The following is an 18,171-nucleotide window of genomic DNA, read 5'->3' as shown; positions in this document are numbered from 1 at the left end:
ATCCCAGAGCCAGCCACCATTTGTCTTCCTGCCCTTTATTCACATTTAGATGACAAAGGGACTAATAAGAAGACTACTCCAAAGTCTCACACAAGAAGCAAAATTTGCAAGGAGGAAAAACTTCTGATCCATATCATATCTATTAATAACATACACGTTAAAAGCTCATAAAATCCTAAGAATCTCAGGTTGGGCTTGGTGCATTCAGTGTTATAGAACCTTTCTAAGGTTCCAAATAAATTCAAGTAGGTTTCAAGATGTCCAGACTATGAACCTTAATTAGCAAGCAACCCCTTCTAATCCTCGAACTAACTTACTACCTTAAAATGCCATATAAACTATCATTCTCAATGAGAAACAGTATGTTTCCATAGACATACGTGAAAATCCCTGGAAGACGATTTCACTGTTTGTCCTTCATTCTCATAATAACTGGGGAGTAGTACTAGCATTTCACAGAGATTGGCTAAAGATAGTAAATGCTACATAATACTCTTCCCAGTCCAAAAGGCCAACAGTACCATTATTGAGAAATATTGCCTAAAATTGACTAAGTTGAACATACTTGCTTGCGTATGGTTTTTAAACTTTTTATTGATAATTTTTAAACTCCACTTATTAAGCAATTACTTTACTTTTTTAAACAACTTTATTTTGGAATATAAAGGTATCACATATGGTAAAGCACACAAATCCTAAGTGGAGAGCTCAACAAAATTTTACATCTGTAACCACCATACATTTCAAGCACTCTGCAATATAATCCCTTCTCAGGTAATTTATCAGATCACTGCCAGAGGTAGCCAATATTCTAACTGCAATCACCAAAGACTAGTTTTGCTTATTCTTTAACTTTATGGAATCATACAGACACAAACTCATGACTGTCTGCTTTCATTCAACATGCCATCTGTAAGAATTATCTATGTTGTTCCATTCATGGGGTTAACACTTATTATTACAAAACAGCTATTTCTAATAACATTTCTTGCCTTAAACTCACATCTTCTGGTATTAAAATAGCCAACACTGTATTTCTTGTGATTTGCATTTGAATGACATATCTTTTTCCGTCCTTTTATTTCTTTTTTTTTTATTTTTTTTTAATTTATTTATGATAGTCACACAGAGAGAGAGACAGAGAGAGAGAGAGAGAGAGAGAGAGGCAGAGACATAGGCAGAAGGAGAAGCAGGCTCCATGCACCAGGAGCCCGACGTGGGACTCAATCCCGGGTCTCCAGGATCGCGCCCTGGTCCAAAGGCAGGCGCCAAACCACTGCGCCACCCAGGGATCCCTCTTTTTTTTTTTTTAATATTTATTTATTCTTGAGAGACAGAGAGAGAGAGAGAGAGAGAGGCAGAGACATAGGCAGAGGGAGAAGCAGGCTCCACGCAGGGAGCCTGATGTGGGACTCGATCCCGGGATTCCAGGATCACGCCCTGGGCCAAAGGCAGGCGCTAAACCACTGAGCCACCCAGGCGCCCCCATCCTTTTATTTCTAACTTGTGTTACAGCTTTCAGTTCCAGAATGTAATTTGGTTCTTCTTTATATAGACTGAAGTCTCTTCTAAAACCATCCACCTTTTTGTCTCTTTCTTGAACTCATTACTCATAGTTGCTTCGAAGTTAATGTCTAATACTGACATACTTTTTCTCTGCTGAAATTTTCCCCAGATGATCTCTTTACTTAGCAACATAACAATTTTAAGTGGGTAACAGAGAGCAAATACACAAAATTAAACTATTCTATGACAGTCAACTCCCTGTCGTAGCTCTTTTTAAAGTGAGAACAGTTTTTACTTCTATAATCATCAGTATGTAGATATCAAAAGAAATATAACCAAAAAAATCTAAAGATAAGAAATAATACCTTCTTATGTATACGGTAAACTTAGAAAGCAATACATTATATATGGCTTAAATCAAGTATTAAGCATCTAATAAATCCTCATTAACAATAAGCTAGTAATTACTGTGTTTCTAATATTTGCAAAATGGTTTGTGAACATTTTCTCATCTAGTATTAAAAATGATTTTAAGAGGTAGGTAGTACTGTAAGGGAACAGCTCTGTGCCAGCACCCTGACAATCTTAAACAAATCCATATAGACCACAAAAGCAAGATGCAATCATAGCAGACCTAAGCCTTGGGAGAACATCCTGTGACTCTCTTAGAACATGAAAAGACAGGGAGGGAATCTTGCAAAGAGTTTCTAGAATTCTCACCTTCTATTGACTGCTAGGAGACATTTTCTCATCAGCATCCCTCATTCAAGTAAGATATGGAGTTTCCACTTACTCCTTTCAATGTACAGCTGTAATCTATGTAACTGTTTAGATGAAGTGTGGAACTGAATCCTTGACAACAAGGCACCTTACTTAATAGTATGCTGTGTATGTATGCTGCATGTCATTTTGGCCCTCTGGTTTCAAGGTTGCCCTGAAAGCTGACACCATTAATGATTTGCTTTTGCTATCTATATGTAACAAACTACTATTTGAATCCATCCAGGCTTACTGCTTCTTTACCAGCTGAATCTGTCAGCTCATTTGAAAAATAGTTTTCTTTTTCAGAAACAAGTTTAGAGATACAAAGCAATGTGTCATAGTTTGTATATGGACTGACTTCTAGGTCCATGCTCTCATCAATATTTCTTTATACAGGGGGATCCTGGGTGGCTCGGCGGTTTGGCGCCTGCCTTTGGCCCAGGGCACGATCCTGGAGTCCCGGGATCAAGTCCCGCATCGGGTTCCTGGCATGGAGCCTGCTTCTCCCTCCTCCTGTGTCTCTGCCTCTCTCTCTCTCTCTCTCTCTCTCTGTCTATCATAGATAAATGAATAAATCTTTAAAAAAAATATTTCTTTATACAGCCTTAGATTGAAGTTAGTTATATATATATAATGTATATATGTACACACACACACCTTTCTAAGAATTAACAATCACAGTTACATTGCTTTAACACACCACGGATAACTATATAAGCACATACTCTTTTACTCAATCACCTTCCTCCTACAAGATCATAGGACTTGCAAAAATGCACATATGAGAAAAAAAAAGTAGTGAACTGCAAAAGATACCTTTTCTCCCATAATGACAGGTAACAAATGATCCAACAAGTTGAATTCAGCCATAACAATAGTACAGGTACATTTTAGAAGAGTAATACTTGTATGTCGAGTAGGAATATATTCCTCCAAAGATGCCACTTCCTCAGGATTCAGTACTGTTTCATTTTCATCCTTAATATCTAAGGTGAAATAATGAAAATGTAATAAAAAATTATTTTTAAATAACTGAGTTGGTTCCCAAATTTCAAGGTCAAATTATACTTTTCTTTTGAACAATAAGACAATTGTAAAAAGTGTTACCCTTAACAAATATAAGTTATACTACTATAGAATGTAAATATATGTCTTTGCTGTATAAAAATTTACATATTTTAAAATATGTTTTAAATATTTCAAAGAAATTCTTCATCTTTTTTGTTAAAAATATAGCTTCTGCTCATAAAGACACCATGAAGATGATGCAAAAGCAAGCTACAAACTAGCAGAAAGTATTTGCCTTAGATACAGATGGATATAGATATCTATACAAAGGACTCACCATGTTAAAAAAATTAATATAAAACCTTTTAAAAATCAATAATAAACAACTGAATAAGAAAATGGGCAACAAAGCCTTAAATAAGCAAAAGATAATATTTCCAAATGGCCAAAAATTCTATGGAAAACTAGATAACATCATTAAGCATCAAGTAAATGCAAATAAAGTCACATGACATTACAGACCCACTAAAATGGCTAAAATGAAAAAGGCTAATACTAAGTGTTGGTAAGCATGCAAGCCAAGCATCAGCAAACCTTTTACATAAAGACTATTTAAAAAATATTTTAGCCTTTGCCAGCTAGTCTGTCACAACTACTCAACTCTGCCACTGTAGCACAAAAACGGCCACAGACAATACCTAACTGTATATGAGCATGATTGTGTACCAATAAAACTCTACCTGTGGAAACTGAAAATTGAATTTCATATGGTTCTCACAGGTCATAAAATATGATTCTTTTATTTTTTTCTAACTATTTAAAACACAAAACCCATTATAAGCTCATGTCCTGCACGAAAGAAGAAATCATAGTTTGCCAGCCCCAGCAATTAAAACTCTCCAAACTAAAAACAAAACAAAATGAAACAAAAAAAAACTCCTCAAACTACTAATAAGAGTGTTAAGTGGTCCAACCACTTGGGAAAACAGTTTAGAAATATCTACTAAAAGTAAACATAAAAAAAATAAAATAAAAAATAAAAAAATAAAAGTAAACATAATGTAATCCTTTTACCTAAGTGATTCTACTCACACATGCCCAACAGAAAGGAGTGCACATTTTACCAAAAGGCATGTAGTAGAATGTTTGTGGCATCACTAACATAGTAACCAAAAACTAGATATTAAATACTCATCAACAGTAAAGTTATGGTATATTCACACAATGAATATAACAGTATATAAAAATGAAATAAATCTTATAAACGATCTAAAGCTAAAGTAAGAGACAGAAGATACATACTGTGTGATTCCACTTACGTGAATTATAAACTAAGCAAAAACTTAACCCATGATGTTAGAAGTTAAAGAGACCCTTCTTGGGGTCAAAGGAGTAAAGAGGAGAGCACAGAGGACTTAGCACTGCTAAGGTTCCATTTCTTGAACAGTTACCTAGATATAGTTAAATTTGCAAAATTCACAGAACTAAATCCCTAGGTTTTATACTTTCCAATATGTATACTACACCTCAATAAACAGCTTTAAAAGACTGGAGAACTAAAAACTTAAGATTTAATACATATGTACTCATTTACATGCACTTATATATATATAGAAGCAGCTCTCACTTTGCATAGTTCTGATATACATCAATTTCAGTTATCTTGTTTTAGTTAAAAAAATGCCAGTTGAAAAAAAAAAGCCAGTTGCCAAAAATCAGTTCAAATCTCAGTTACCACAATATAGTAAGTGCATAAAGTACAAACCTTACTGCAAGTTCTTCAATCCACAAATCATAACATAAATAGAAGATATGCATCATCATCAGTGACCAATTACATTACTTCTTTCAAAGTTGGTCAGATTTGGCTACTGGCTACTGGGATCTCATGTGTGTTATTTAACTCCTACATAGACAGCAAAAAATATAGTTGTGCTGACTCCTTCCTTACTAGTGATAAACCCCTGTGACATTTTACAAAAGTGGATAATTGAAACAGAATTGGCAATCAAAGATGAAAGTGCAGCAAAGAACCAAAAACTGAGAACATACAAGGAGTTACAGAAGAAACAGCTGACTGTGGGAATATCAACACTGTACTTTTGGATAGACTCTTAATATGCAGCTAGGGGAAGTAGTGAAGACAGACTTATCAACGCCAATGTAGAAAGTAGTTGTGATAATAAAAATGGTGATAACAAGAATGAAGATGTCTATTTTTAACTCTCTGAGGAACCTCCACACAGTTTTCCACAGTGCCTGTACCAGGGGTAGTGGAAGGGGAGGTGGACAGGGGGATGAGATGACTGGGTGATGGGCAATGAGGGGGGCACTTGATGGGATGAGCACTGGGTGTTATACTACATGTTGGCAAATCAAACTCCAATAAAAAAAAAAATACAAAAAAAAAAAAAAAAAACGAATGAAGATGTCCCACAAGAAGTGATGCAAACAAAATTCTTCCCATGAAAGGAACCCTCAGAGGTTTTTACAATGTTGAAAGTGTATAGGAATCTGATCCCAACTTAGAAATATGACAATTTGCCAAAGCATAGGAAAGGCAGTCACTCTATATTATAAGTTACTGGAAGAGGAGACAAGCATCATTTAAACTACTCTTAAAACTACCATTAAAAAAAAAAAAAAAGAAAAACTACCATTAAAACTACTCTTTTAACAACAAAAAAAACTTACTTTTTTACTATTTCTATTTCTATGTACATTCATACCAACAGTAAGAGAGCTCTTAGTGTTTTGACAAAAATATCCAAAAGCGTGAAACAATTTCAATTTGTAACATTATGATCATTTTCCATGATTTCAGCTGGCACATTTTTATGGTTCCTAATTACCATGCAAGGTGAGAATTGTCTGTATATATAAACTAAAGTGAGCTAACAGCAGTCTATATACATATACGTATATTGTATAACATGTAGATTTATACATAGATGTATATAATCACATTCTTGAGATGATAAACTGCTTCAGATAAAAATTCATGTTATATATATGTATGTGCATATGTGGGTGGGGAGCATAATTCCACTGTTGAAGAGACTGCTAATTATAATCTTTCTTTTAGCAATAAAACTCTCTGAACTTAATTCTAGTACTGGGACTCTCAGACACTATGCTTTCCAGTCTCCCTGCTACTAGGTATATGGACAGGTTACTAAATTTTGGTCAATGGGATGACAGAGCCATGCTATTAAATGAAACTACATACCTACCATTTTCTCTTGCTCCCACTTTCCTGTTGATTCAAATTAGATACTGCAATGGTGGGCCAACATGAACCATGTAGATGAGGTATATCTCAAAGAATGGTAGAAGAACAAGACACAAGGAATTCTGGGTCTAAGATAATCTCATGGAACAGTTACTCTAATACGCTACAATACCTACCAGCCTGAACTTTTACATGAGAAAAACAAATTAGGTACTGATTTTTGTGTGAGCCTAAGTTTTCATTTCTCTGGGATAAATGCCCAAAAGTATAGTTGCTAGGCTAATATGGTAGTTACATGTTTAGTTTTTAAAGAAACAAACTGTTTTCAGAAGTACATTTTACATTCCTATCAGCAATGATGAGCGATCCAGTTTCTTCCCACTCTCCCCAACATTTGGTACCATCACCATTTTTTATGTTAGCCATTCTATACATAATATTCTAGCACTTTTAAGAGTGTCTGGGATGGAGCTGGCATTCAAGCAAGGTACAAGAAACGAATGCATAAACCTGTCAAGGACTTAATATATACTAGGCATTGTGTTATATACTATTACATGCACTGATGTTGGAAGTTGGTCCTACTAGGATAACATTTAGGTAACAGTAAATTTGCTATGGCAAAAATATGTCAAAGTTTGGACAACAGCCTAAGGTTTATTTCATATAACAATTTGAGTCTAAAGGATCCAGAGTTGACATAGTGCTACCAAAGACCTAGGTTCTTGCTATCTTTTTGCTGTTATCATCAGCATGCAATTTTCATCTCAGGATCAAATATGGCAGCTCCAGCTCTTGCCATTATAATTTTTTCTAGCCAGAAGGAAGAGGTAAAGAAAAAAAGGAAGATATGCACTTTTACTTTTAGAGTCACAGCCTCAAAATTCACGTAATTAAAGTTCTGCTCCTATCCAGGTAGCCAGAACCTTGAGTCCTATAACTATACTTGGAATGTGTATCTTTATTTTTATCATAAGAATTTCTATCATGAAATCTCTTTTACTATAAAATAAGAAGATAATGGATATTGGGGAAACAATTTAACCATCTCCGTCACAATAATTAAACTCATTACTGAGGCAGAAAAATGAAAAATCAGTGATGTTTACTTAAATTTCCTAAGGTTAAAAGCGGGGGTCAGAATTCAAGCTGTAGTCTGACCGCATAGTGGTCCCTTTACATGCTATAATGTCCTAGAGTGCTTTATTGCAAAAAAAATGAATTTGTATTTTTGAAACCGCGATACCTTCATACCATGTAGAAAAAATTAGGTGTACAACAAATTCTTTACCAGTAAGTCATAAGTGTCCTTAAATGCTAAATTTGTATGTTTAGAGTCCATCTCCATATCCATGCTCTTTAGAATCTACTAAGGTGGGAAAATGATTTCAAGAATATACACTGGAAAAAGTATCAAAAAGGCATGGCAATAAAATGCTGACAAATACTAGCAAATAAAGTACTTACATAAATAATTTCCAAATCTTGACGTCTCCCATAACTTCTACACACATGTATTCTTTAAACAACTAAATACATGAAAAGCAGGCAAACTATATAAAAAAGTGTAATTTGGCAAAATACAACAAATCAGATTATATAATCATTCAAATCAACTAGCAAGGGCAGCCCAGGTGGCTCAGTGGTTTAGCGCGGCCTTCGGCCCAGGGTGTGTTCCTAGAGACCTGGAATGGAGTCCCACGTCGGGCTCCCTATGTGGAGTCTGCTTCTCCCTCTGCGTTGTGTCTCTGACTCTCTCTCTGTCTCTCATGAATAAATAAATAAAATCTTTAAACACACACACACACACACACACACACACACACACAAACAAATCAACTAGCAAGAGACTAAAATTAGGCCAAAAACAAACCTGGTTTTAGCCCACTATATGGTTCATATTCATGTTCCAAGGCACAAACAATCATTTTCAAAATTCTATGTACTGCACTGCTATCCAAACGAAAATCAAGAGGACCTATAACAAGGCTTTTGGTAGATTTCTCCTGAACTGTCCCCATATCTTCACTTTTTCCTGGAGAAAAGTCTTGTTGATTTGCAGACCCTACAAGAAACCACATCTTACATTAATATTTTAAACAATCAGATATACCAATCGTAATATTACTCATCTTTTTAGCTTACAGCTTAATGCCTTCAAACCAATTCTCCATTGGCTGAATACACAGAACACTGCCAATCTATATTTTTCTCTACACAAATGAGATGGTATTACTAACAACAACAAAAAAAAAATACTAATTCAAATAACAATTACTCCCATAATCTATTTAATGTTACAAGAAGTGCTTTAAAATTGAAATGTTCATTCTTAGAAAATTATTCTCTAAAATCTCAATGCCTAATATCCAATAATTCTATACACAATACTACAATGTTGACTAGGAATGGTTAAGTAGAGGAAGTTGCATTTTAACGCTTTATCTTATAAAGTTTCACTGAAAAAAAATGTTCACAGGGTGCTGTAAGAGTTGTCTATAGTGACTGTGGAAGTGGAACAATAGGTTTTACCTGCTTCAAACTTTTTCCAGAATAAAATCATATGGCCATCTCAGAACCCAAGTTCTTCAATCCTTTATCTGCCCATATATTAAAGAAGAAACCATGGGCTATCTTCTAAGAAAAATATTGCCTCTATCTGCAAGTATTTCTCCTTATCTAATACATATACTCCATATATCAGAGATTTGTTAATACATAAATCTACTGTTATAAGCGAAAACATATGGTAATTTCTAATTCTTAAGCCATTTGTTTTTTCAAACAAAAATAGGAAAGTAACACTTCCCAGCACTTAGTACCTGTAGAATCTAGGAAGGCCTAATTAAACACAAAGGTTCTGTACCCATACTTCCTAGCTTTTTAAAAAACACATTTCTGTAATTTCAAATAAACGAGTTCAATCTTTAGTCTCAGTACCATGTACAAAAACTGAATATTCAAAAATCAGATGACAGCCACAGACTTAAATGTCACAAATAAAACAAAGTGAATATTATACATAATATGCATAAATAATACTGAGTCACATTAGAAATTAGGTATAAGCAACATGCTATTCACATAAAAAAAATCACTGCTTTTCATAGCTAAGCCATGTAAATCTGTTGTGGAGCTAACTTGAAAACAACAAAAGAACTTTGGTTGCAAACAATATGCAAAAACAAGGAAAATGCCCTGCTTTGAGACCCATAAGGGCTATTAGGCCTCCTAAATAAATGTCATTTTATAAAAAGATCCTTTTTTCAGACATCAAATTGTCTCTAAAGTAATAGAAGTCTATAAGCTTCGGGATTTGTTGTTGTTTTTGTTGGTCGTTGGTTGTTTTATTTTTTTGTAGATAATGCAACTTGATTATAAAGTAGTTATTTTTTTAAGATTTTATTTATTCATGATAGACACAGAGAGAGAGACAGAGACATAGGCAGAGAGAGAAACAGGCTCCCTGTGGGGAGCCTGGTGCAGGACTCAATCCCAGGACCCCAGGATCACAGCCTGAGCCAAAGGCAGATGCTCAACCACTAAGCCATTCAGGCGTCCCTATGAGGTAGTTTAAATTTAGATGCCAGTGGTCTGTCTGAAATGTAAATTTAGGACTGGCTTTAAGCTGTATCTTTTCAGCAAGATATTTACCGTATCCACTCTCAATATGTTTCGGTCATCCCAGCTCCCTCAACCTTTGGCTACTCTTAAGAGTCAACACAATATCAAGGCAGCCCAATGAAAAGACAAGACTTACCAGTCTCTCTGGGATAGCCAGAAGCAACAGCATCTTTATCTATTGCCCCTAACTTCCCATACTTTTATACTCACTGATAGAAAATTATTCCCCTTCCTATTCTGCAAGCTATCAAAACAACTCCACCAACCATCTGCGCTGTCAATGTGTAGGTGAAAACTACATATCCCCAGTTATCCTCTTTCATTATAGATTCATCTGCTTTTTCACCCATGACTTCTCATTAAAGTTTGCTTGTATATAACATACCTTAGAAGTCTATGTATAAAACTGGTAACTTTAAAGACAAAAGAGTCTGTTTTTGCTTTAGAAAATTAATCCTTAAATAGAATGTAGGAATCAAAAAGTCCTTCTATTTTAGCATTCCCTTACCCCCAGCACTGTCCCAAGACATCTAGATTCAAACAGGCAATGAACCACGATACTTCTCTCTCATCCTTTTATCAGTCCAGTAACTGCACTGTTTCAACTGTAACTCTTTATAGTTCTCTAAAAATTTTCCTGTTGTAGATTACATTTTCAGCTATCTATTATTTTAGGTCCATAACAACATGTGTAATAACTTCCTAAAAATAGACGAGAAAGGCAGTAGTAATAGTAACAAATACCCAAACAGTTATATTAATAAGAAATATTTCAATTTAGGGACTCCTGGGTGGCTCAGAGGTTGAGCATCTGCCCTGGGCTTAGGGCGTGATCCCGGAGTCCCGGGATCAAGTCTCACATCGGGCTCCCTGCATGGAACCTGCTTCTCCCTCTGCCTGTGTCTCTCTCTCTCTCTCTCTCTCTCTCTCTCTCTCTCTCTCTCTCTGTCTCTCATGAATAAATAAATAAAAGCTTTTAAAAATATATTTCAATTGAGTTTGTAAAACAATGCTTTCAGGCAGCATAACAAAAACAAAATAGTTGTCAGAAGATGCTTATCAATGTCAAGCAGTAGCACAGGAAACTTACTAAACGAATTTTTGTTTATATGCCATTTCACAATGTGGTTAAAGTACTACTACATCATTAATCACAACAAAATATAAGGTTTTTTTTTTTACTGCATTTACTAGGTTTCTTAAATTAGAATACTATCATGAACTTACTTTAAACATGCCAATCAAATCAACTTTCAAAATTCCAGACTTTACTATAAACTTTGTGAAATTATCAATATGCATTTATGTACTTAAATTTATGGCACTTTCTGATAATATGGACTATATAAACAAAAAAATGTCCAGTGACATCAAACCAAGAATTTTATTTTTTCTAAGCTTTTATTTATTTATTCATGAGAAAGAGAGAGGCAGAGACATATGCAGAGAGAGAAGCAGGCTCCGTGCAGGGAACCTGATGTGAGACTTGATCCCAGGATCCTGGGATCACGATCTGAGCCAAAGGCTGAGGCTTATTAACCAGTGAGCCATCCAGGTGCCCCCAAACCAAGAATTTTAGTTGAAATATTTCTTTAAAGTATCTGAAATTAACCTGTGAGAATTCAAAATACTTTTCTTAGGTTCATTCTACAATTTCTTTGTTTCAAGTAATCAAAAAAGGAGGAAAAGCTGAACCCAGTAATTATGACTGCAGGCTATAGAATCAGATTAGCACACTAGCAAATATAAACTGCTTCTATCTTTTAGAAACTGTAGAAGCAGCATATGTACAATTTTCAGTGCTTGGTTTCCTTCATTTGAAGGACAACTACTTGATACTCCAATGTCCTCAGAAGACAGGGAATCCATAACACATTTAAATGGCTTCATATCCAACCAGAAGACCTACCATCTTACATTTGGTAACTACAATACTGTAACAATTTGTGAAGTTCTTAGTTGCCCTTTCCTATATATAATTGGCTACTGAATATATCTACCTCAATGTCCATATCAAAATATATCTTTTCCTCCAAAATTCTTTCTTGAGATCTCAAGACCAAAATATGATACACAATTTAATTTTTAAATAAAGCAATGCAAAGGCAGTGAGTGAGGGTTTTAAGCATGGAATTAAACCAACCTAAAGGGTAGGCAGCAGGAAGCCAGTAAAAAAAAAAGCTATTAAAATGTAGAGAGGACAGTAGATTAAAGTGGGAAGAGTGTTTACGAGAAGTGAATGAATTTAAAACAGATTTTGTAGATGAAAAGTGAGTCATGATGATTCCTAAGTATCTGGCTTGAACAGCCCCAAGACAGAAGAACAATTTTCCAAGACAAGAATATTGAAATTAAGAGGAAAGCAGTAGACAGTAATAAGGATTTTAATAATTCCATTTGAACATATTCAGTTTTGAAATATTTGTGAGACATGTAAAGAAGTAAAAACGCCATCTACAGACTAGATATTTAATTCTATACTTAAAGAAGTTTGGACTAAAATTATAAATATGTACATCAACAATATAGGGAAGGTACTAAACCATGGAAAAAAATGAGAGAACTTCAGGAAAGAGTATAGGGAAAAGAGTAAACCCAAGGTTTGATCAATGAGAACAGCAACATTTAGAAATTCATTACAAAAAAAAAGGAAGCAGAAAATCACTGCTCTTTCCTTCTGTTTTCAACTAACAACACTTGTTATCTTGTTATCATCTTTCAAGATCAACTCCTCTGTGAAGACTCTAACTCTACACATAAAAGTAGTCACTTTCTGGACAGCCCAAGTGGCTCAGTAGTTTAGCGCCGCCTTCAGCCCATGGCATGACCCTGAAGACCAGGGATTGAATCCCACATCAGGCTCCCTGCAAGGAGCCTGCTTCTCCTTGCTGCCTGTGTCTCTGCCTCTCTTTCTCTCTGTGTCTCTCATGAGTAAATAAATAAAATCTTTAAAAAAAATAATAAAGTAGTCACTTTCTGACCTAGACCTCTCTTAGCTATCCATTTATACTACTGTTTTTATTTTATTTTTTTTAATTTTTATTTATTTATGATAGTCACACAGAGAGAGAGAGGCAGAGACACAGGCAGAGGAAGAAGCAGGCTCCATGCACCGGAAGCCCGATGTGGGATTCGATCCCGGGTCTCCAGGATCGCACCCTGGGCCAAAGGCAGGCGCCAAACCACTGCGCCACCCAGGGATCCCAACTACTGTTTTTAATGTGCTATATTATAATAATTTAGTTAAGTGTACAAACCCTACCTATTAGTTTGAGAAATGCTGTGGTCTTCTTGGCATTCACTATATCTAACTCATCACCTAACACACAGAAATCATTACTATATGAAAAATTAACAAAAAAAAGATAAACCTGTTTCAATATGAAAAAGATGAGAATAAGTACAATATAGTATATTGAAGAGCACATAAAGTATCAGTTAAATTCTTAAAAGCATCGTTTGATTGCTTATAAACACATAAGACTATATATCCACAGTCTCCAGAAGAATTTATTTCCACTCTTCTGCTTGAAACAGTTTTTTTAATAAAAGATCTATATAACCTTCAAAATGCATTTAACACAGAAAAGGAAACGTTTATGCTTTTTGACAACTCAATGCAACATAAAATTTGATGTATCAAAATTTTAATATTTGGTGCATAATAGAACGAAATCTGGTTGGCTATAAAAAATGTCTTCTCAAAAAAAAAATGTCTTCTCAGTCAGCTACACAAAGATAAAAATAAGTATCTAAGAAAATTCTAACATAATATTAAACTTATTCCCCTAAGTAACAGAAGGTAAATCTGATGTAACCAATTACAACCAGTCAAGGACCAACTGATTCTGATGAGTCTTTTGTTTCTGTTATCCAAGGAAAAGCAAACACAAAGGAAAGAAATAGTACCTTTGCCAATGATATTCTCCACTGTATACAGGTAATCCATATAAAAAGCCCCAAATCTTTGCATTCCAGCTACCTCAGTGTAGGTCTCCTGCCAACAAAGAAAAGCAAACAGAACACAAATTGTACAGAAGAGACTTCTAAGTTTAAAACCTGATAGGAAAAAAAAAAAAAAACAAAACCTGATAGGTACTGAGGGGGCACTTGACGGGATGAGCACTGGGTGTTATTCTGTATGTTGGTAAATTGAACACCAATAAAAAATAAATTTATTTAAAAAAAAAGCCTGATAGGTAAAGAATCAAATATACTCCTTACATAGAATATCAACTCAAAAGTTTACCAAAAAAAAAAAAAAGGAGAACAGAGGCTATCCAAAAAATTCACTTCTAAAACAGGTAATGTTAACTCTACTACAAACCACACCAAAGGACATCCGTAATTCTACTAGACATTTTGACCACTTTATCAATAATGTCTGGTTAATAACTATATGGAATAGGATAGTATACCCTTGATCTTTATCACCATCGCAAAACTGTCCAATATATATTCTCAAATATAATTAATCCTTATATATTGTTAAATATTCCAGTACTTATAGGAAACAACTCAAAAACTAAAGATATACTAAAATATTCAAAATATATACAAATATGCAGATTAAAATGGAATTCTTTATAAATGTAGTAAAAAGGATTAAGATTTACATTATTCTATTATACTTTTTGATTTTTTAAATTTACTCTATAAAACTACATTATTTTACATGAAAAATTCGAACACTAAGACACTTACCTAGTAAAATGTAAAATTCTTCATCTCTTCTCATTAATCCTATATCCAAAAGTAACTGCTAATTAAATGATAATTCTATAAGTTTCCTCCATGACTATTTTAACAGTAGGGAATGGATAAACAAACTAATTGGCTACTTAGTATATATAAGTAGAGACCTTTGTGTACTCTTCAAACTTCTCTAGATGTAGAACCTGGACTAAAATATTCTAAAGGTTTCAATAAACAACCAGCATTCAGAATGTATTACTTAAAAAGAAAAATGGCAATCACAAGTATTCACACAAAGTGTCCATCCAGACACAGCTAGAAATTGGCTCAAATATATATTCTCTGACCTTATGATGAGCTGCATCCAAGATAAATTCTGCACGAGTACCATTATTTTCTGGGCTTCGGTAATCAAACAATGAATTTGTAAGGTATGTCAAACCTTTCATATTCAAATTTTCACCACAAATGAAGAAACAGGCCTCCTAAAAATAAATGCAAAATTTTTGAACAGGAGGAAAAATCATTAAACTGTTAAAGAAAATAAAACCTTGGTTTTATAATACCCATTCAGTAGTTAATAGAAATCACTACAACTTTAAGTCCTATAAAAAGACAAGGAATGCTGTCTCCATTTTCACTGCCTATCTTGGCAAAGAACATTTTACAAACCAAAAAGGAACTCCAAGTAGCTGCCATAAACAAGAAAGAAGAAGCATTTATGAATTGGAAAGTATTTGGAACTACTGTCCAGGTGTTAAGTGCTACCAACTTTCTAAATTCCCCTGAGCCCTATAATTTCTTACAGGGAACACAGTGAAGTTCCTCTCTTAAGCCAAAGATATATGTAGTCTAACAATTTTTTTGGTATGGTTAAACACTTCAATAAGCACTTCATTATCCCTGTATTCTATCCATAAAGAGGGGGGCAGAGGTAGGGGGAGAATCTGACTTACAGTTTCACTTCTATTCATATTCTCTTCAAAATCTTTAACACCCATAATTCCTTTAAGGCACAAGGCTCTGCAACCTACAAAACCAATCTGGCAATTGAAGAAAGGTTCTCCCATCATAAGGGCCTATAAGGGGGAAGGAAACATTAGAACTAAAAATTTGAATTTCATAAAAATGTTACAGACTTAAAAACATGTTATAGGCTCCCCTTGTAGAATTTCTGAATTAGCAGAAACCTCTTTAGGATTATGGCCTTTCCAAATTTAAAATAAGAAACATCTTCTTTCTCTCTGTATCCTCAAATCTTTGTATCCTCAATTACTGCTATCTTATGAACATTAATCCACATATACATACAAGCTCATACCAGTTAAATGAAAGGCTGAAAGAATTAATGTTTCATATTACAGTAGAATCTATGTTAAAGTCATAATTATTTCAATCAATACTACTGATGACTAAAATAAAAATAAAAAACCATGAATATATTTTAAACACGTCACTATGATAAAAAGCCTCCATTTATTACATATTAACTTTAAGGAACATTCAAAAAGTTTTAAATATATGTTCAATGTTGAATGATTACCTCAACTGTAGTTCCTTCTTGTTCCCAACACAATACTTCTTTGGATTTTACTTTCTGAGGGCTATAATAACTACTCTCAGCTTGCATTTCAGTGACCTAAGAAACAATATAAGAATATTAAGTAAGTAAAATTAGTATTAGATAGCAATAACCTGTCATTATTATGATGAATTGATGTAAACAGGGTCAACTTTAAGATTCAGGAAATTTAATTATTAAGCAGGAGAACAGGTGCAACAAAAACAGCCGTAACAGATTATCCATGCTATAGCGGTTGAAAATGTTAGTCTAAGCTCAAAGAAAGAGCTGAAATACCATCTTATTTTTATTTAACTTGTCTTAGCAATATTGCCTAAAAAGGGTAAAAAAAAAAAAAAAAAACCTATGTAACTAGAACAGTCTCATATAATGGTTCATATATTCTGCCAAAAATTTACATGTACTTTAACCTCAATTCATTTTATACTCCCTACACATTCAACCAGGGTTAGTTCAATCATTTCCAAAGTTTCTCCCAAATTTTTCATCAAAAAGAAAACTATGAAAAAACACAAATTCAACAAAACTTCACCTAGCTCTATGAGGGAAGTAGGTTCATGGGGATTTACTTTCAAAATATATGTCTCAGACTCATTCAATCATGTAAATACTTAATGAGTGACAGCTAGATAACAAGTACTAATCTAGATGCTGCCAAAACGCCCACCACCCCTACAACCTTCGCACGCCTGAAGCTTATAAAACATTACTTGTATGTATCTAGACAAACCTAGATAAATCATTTTTAAGAGGTAAATTTTCTATATGCAATGTGGTATCCTGGTTTGGATCATGTTATAGAAAACAACATTATGAAACTCAGTTAAAGTCTGGAAGCACCCGTGTTGGCTTCCTACTTTTGACAAATGTACTATGATAGCATAAGATGTTAACAGAGGAACTCAGTAAGTAGTCTATGTGAACTCTCTGTACTTTGCAAGCTTTCTATAAACCTAAAACTATTCCAAAATAAAGTCTTTATTTTCTCAAAGGTATTCTGCCATGTTTACTAATGAGACCCGTCCACACTCTTGTGAAATGGATACCTTATTCAAACATTAAGGCAAAATCAAAGATCACATTAAAAAAAAAGAACTTCAAACAGAACTTACTGAACAAAAACGTTATCATTTAAACATAACTTCTTTATACTTAAAATCAACTGATTATTCTCATTTTTTGTAACAAAAATATTGTATACATAAGCCCTCATTTCTTAGATGCTTCTAGAACTGGTATACACACTGTTGTACAATTCTAAAATGCTCAAGTAAAATTCAGCATTTTAGACTTTTTTTTCAGCATTTTAAACTTGATCACCCTTCAGCTGTCTACAATTATTGTAAAGAAAAAGCAATTAATTGATTAAAAGGACTCAAATATTACAAGAAAAATCTTCAACATGATTTTTTTTAATGCTACATTTAATTTGGCATGATTTTTGTTGGATTGATATCAACTGTTAAGAATGCTAATGTAGAAACATGACCTTATTTTCTGACCAAAATATGAACCACAAATTAATTCCATACATTCTTTAAATCCAAGCTGAACAATGAATTCTAATGTTTTCCTCCTAAATTTCAACATATGTCTCTTAGAGAAAACTTAGAAACATAAACGTTCTAAATTTTTTAAAAAGATGTATAATGAGTACTGCCCTAAAAGTCTATAAAAGTTTTGTATATAAACACAAACTACTCTGACTCAATTTAATACAATTCTTCTCATCAATGAAGAGGAATATACCAAAATAATTTCA

General features: G+C 33.9%; 1 protein-coding gene across 10 annotated transcripts in view; it reads right to left on the bottom strand.

Annotated features, from left to right (window-relative positions):
- VPS13B (vacuolar protein sorting 13 homolog B) overlaps positions 1-18,171 on the bottom strand; it is a 748,802-nt gene that overhangs the window by 651,686 nt on the left and 78,945 nt on the right. For all 10 annotated transcript variants that reach the window (XM_055303543.1, XM_055303538.1, XM_055303542.1 and 7 more), the window contains 6 exons: positions 16,371-16,466; positions 15,784-15,906; positions 15,175-15,312; positions 14,042-14,129; positions 8,382-8,573; positions 3,085-3,254 (listed from right to left, as the gene is read on the bottom strand). In XM_055303543.1, the coding sequence (XP_055159518.1) occupies positions 3,085-3,254; positions 8,382-8,573; positions 14,042-14,129; positions 15,175-15,312; positions 15,784-15,906; positions 16,371-16,466 (807 nt within the window). The remainder of the gene's footprint in view (positions 1-3,084; positions 3,255-8,381; positions 8,574-14,041; positions 14,130-15,174; positions 15,313-15,783; positions 15,907-16,370; positions 16,467-18,171) is intronic.

Source organism: Nyctereutes procyonoides, unplaced genomic scaffold (assembly GCF_905146905.1).
Source record: "Nyctereutes procyonoides isolate TBG_1078 unplaced genomic scaffold, NYPRO_anot_genome, whole genome shotgun sequence".
Lineage (NCBI taxonomy): Eukaryota > Metazoa > Chordata > Mammalia > Carnivora > Canidae > Nyctereutes > Nyctereutes procyonoides.
This window is presented reverse-complemented; position numbering and strand designations above follow the sequence as displayed.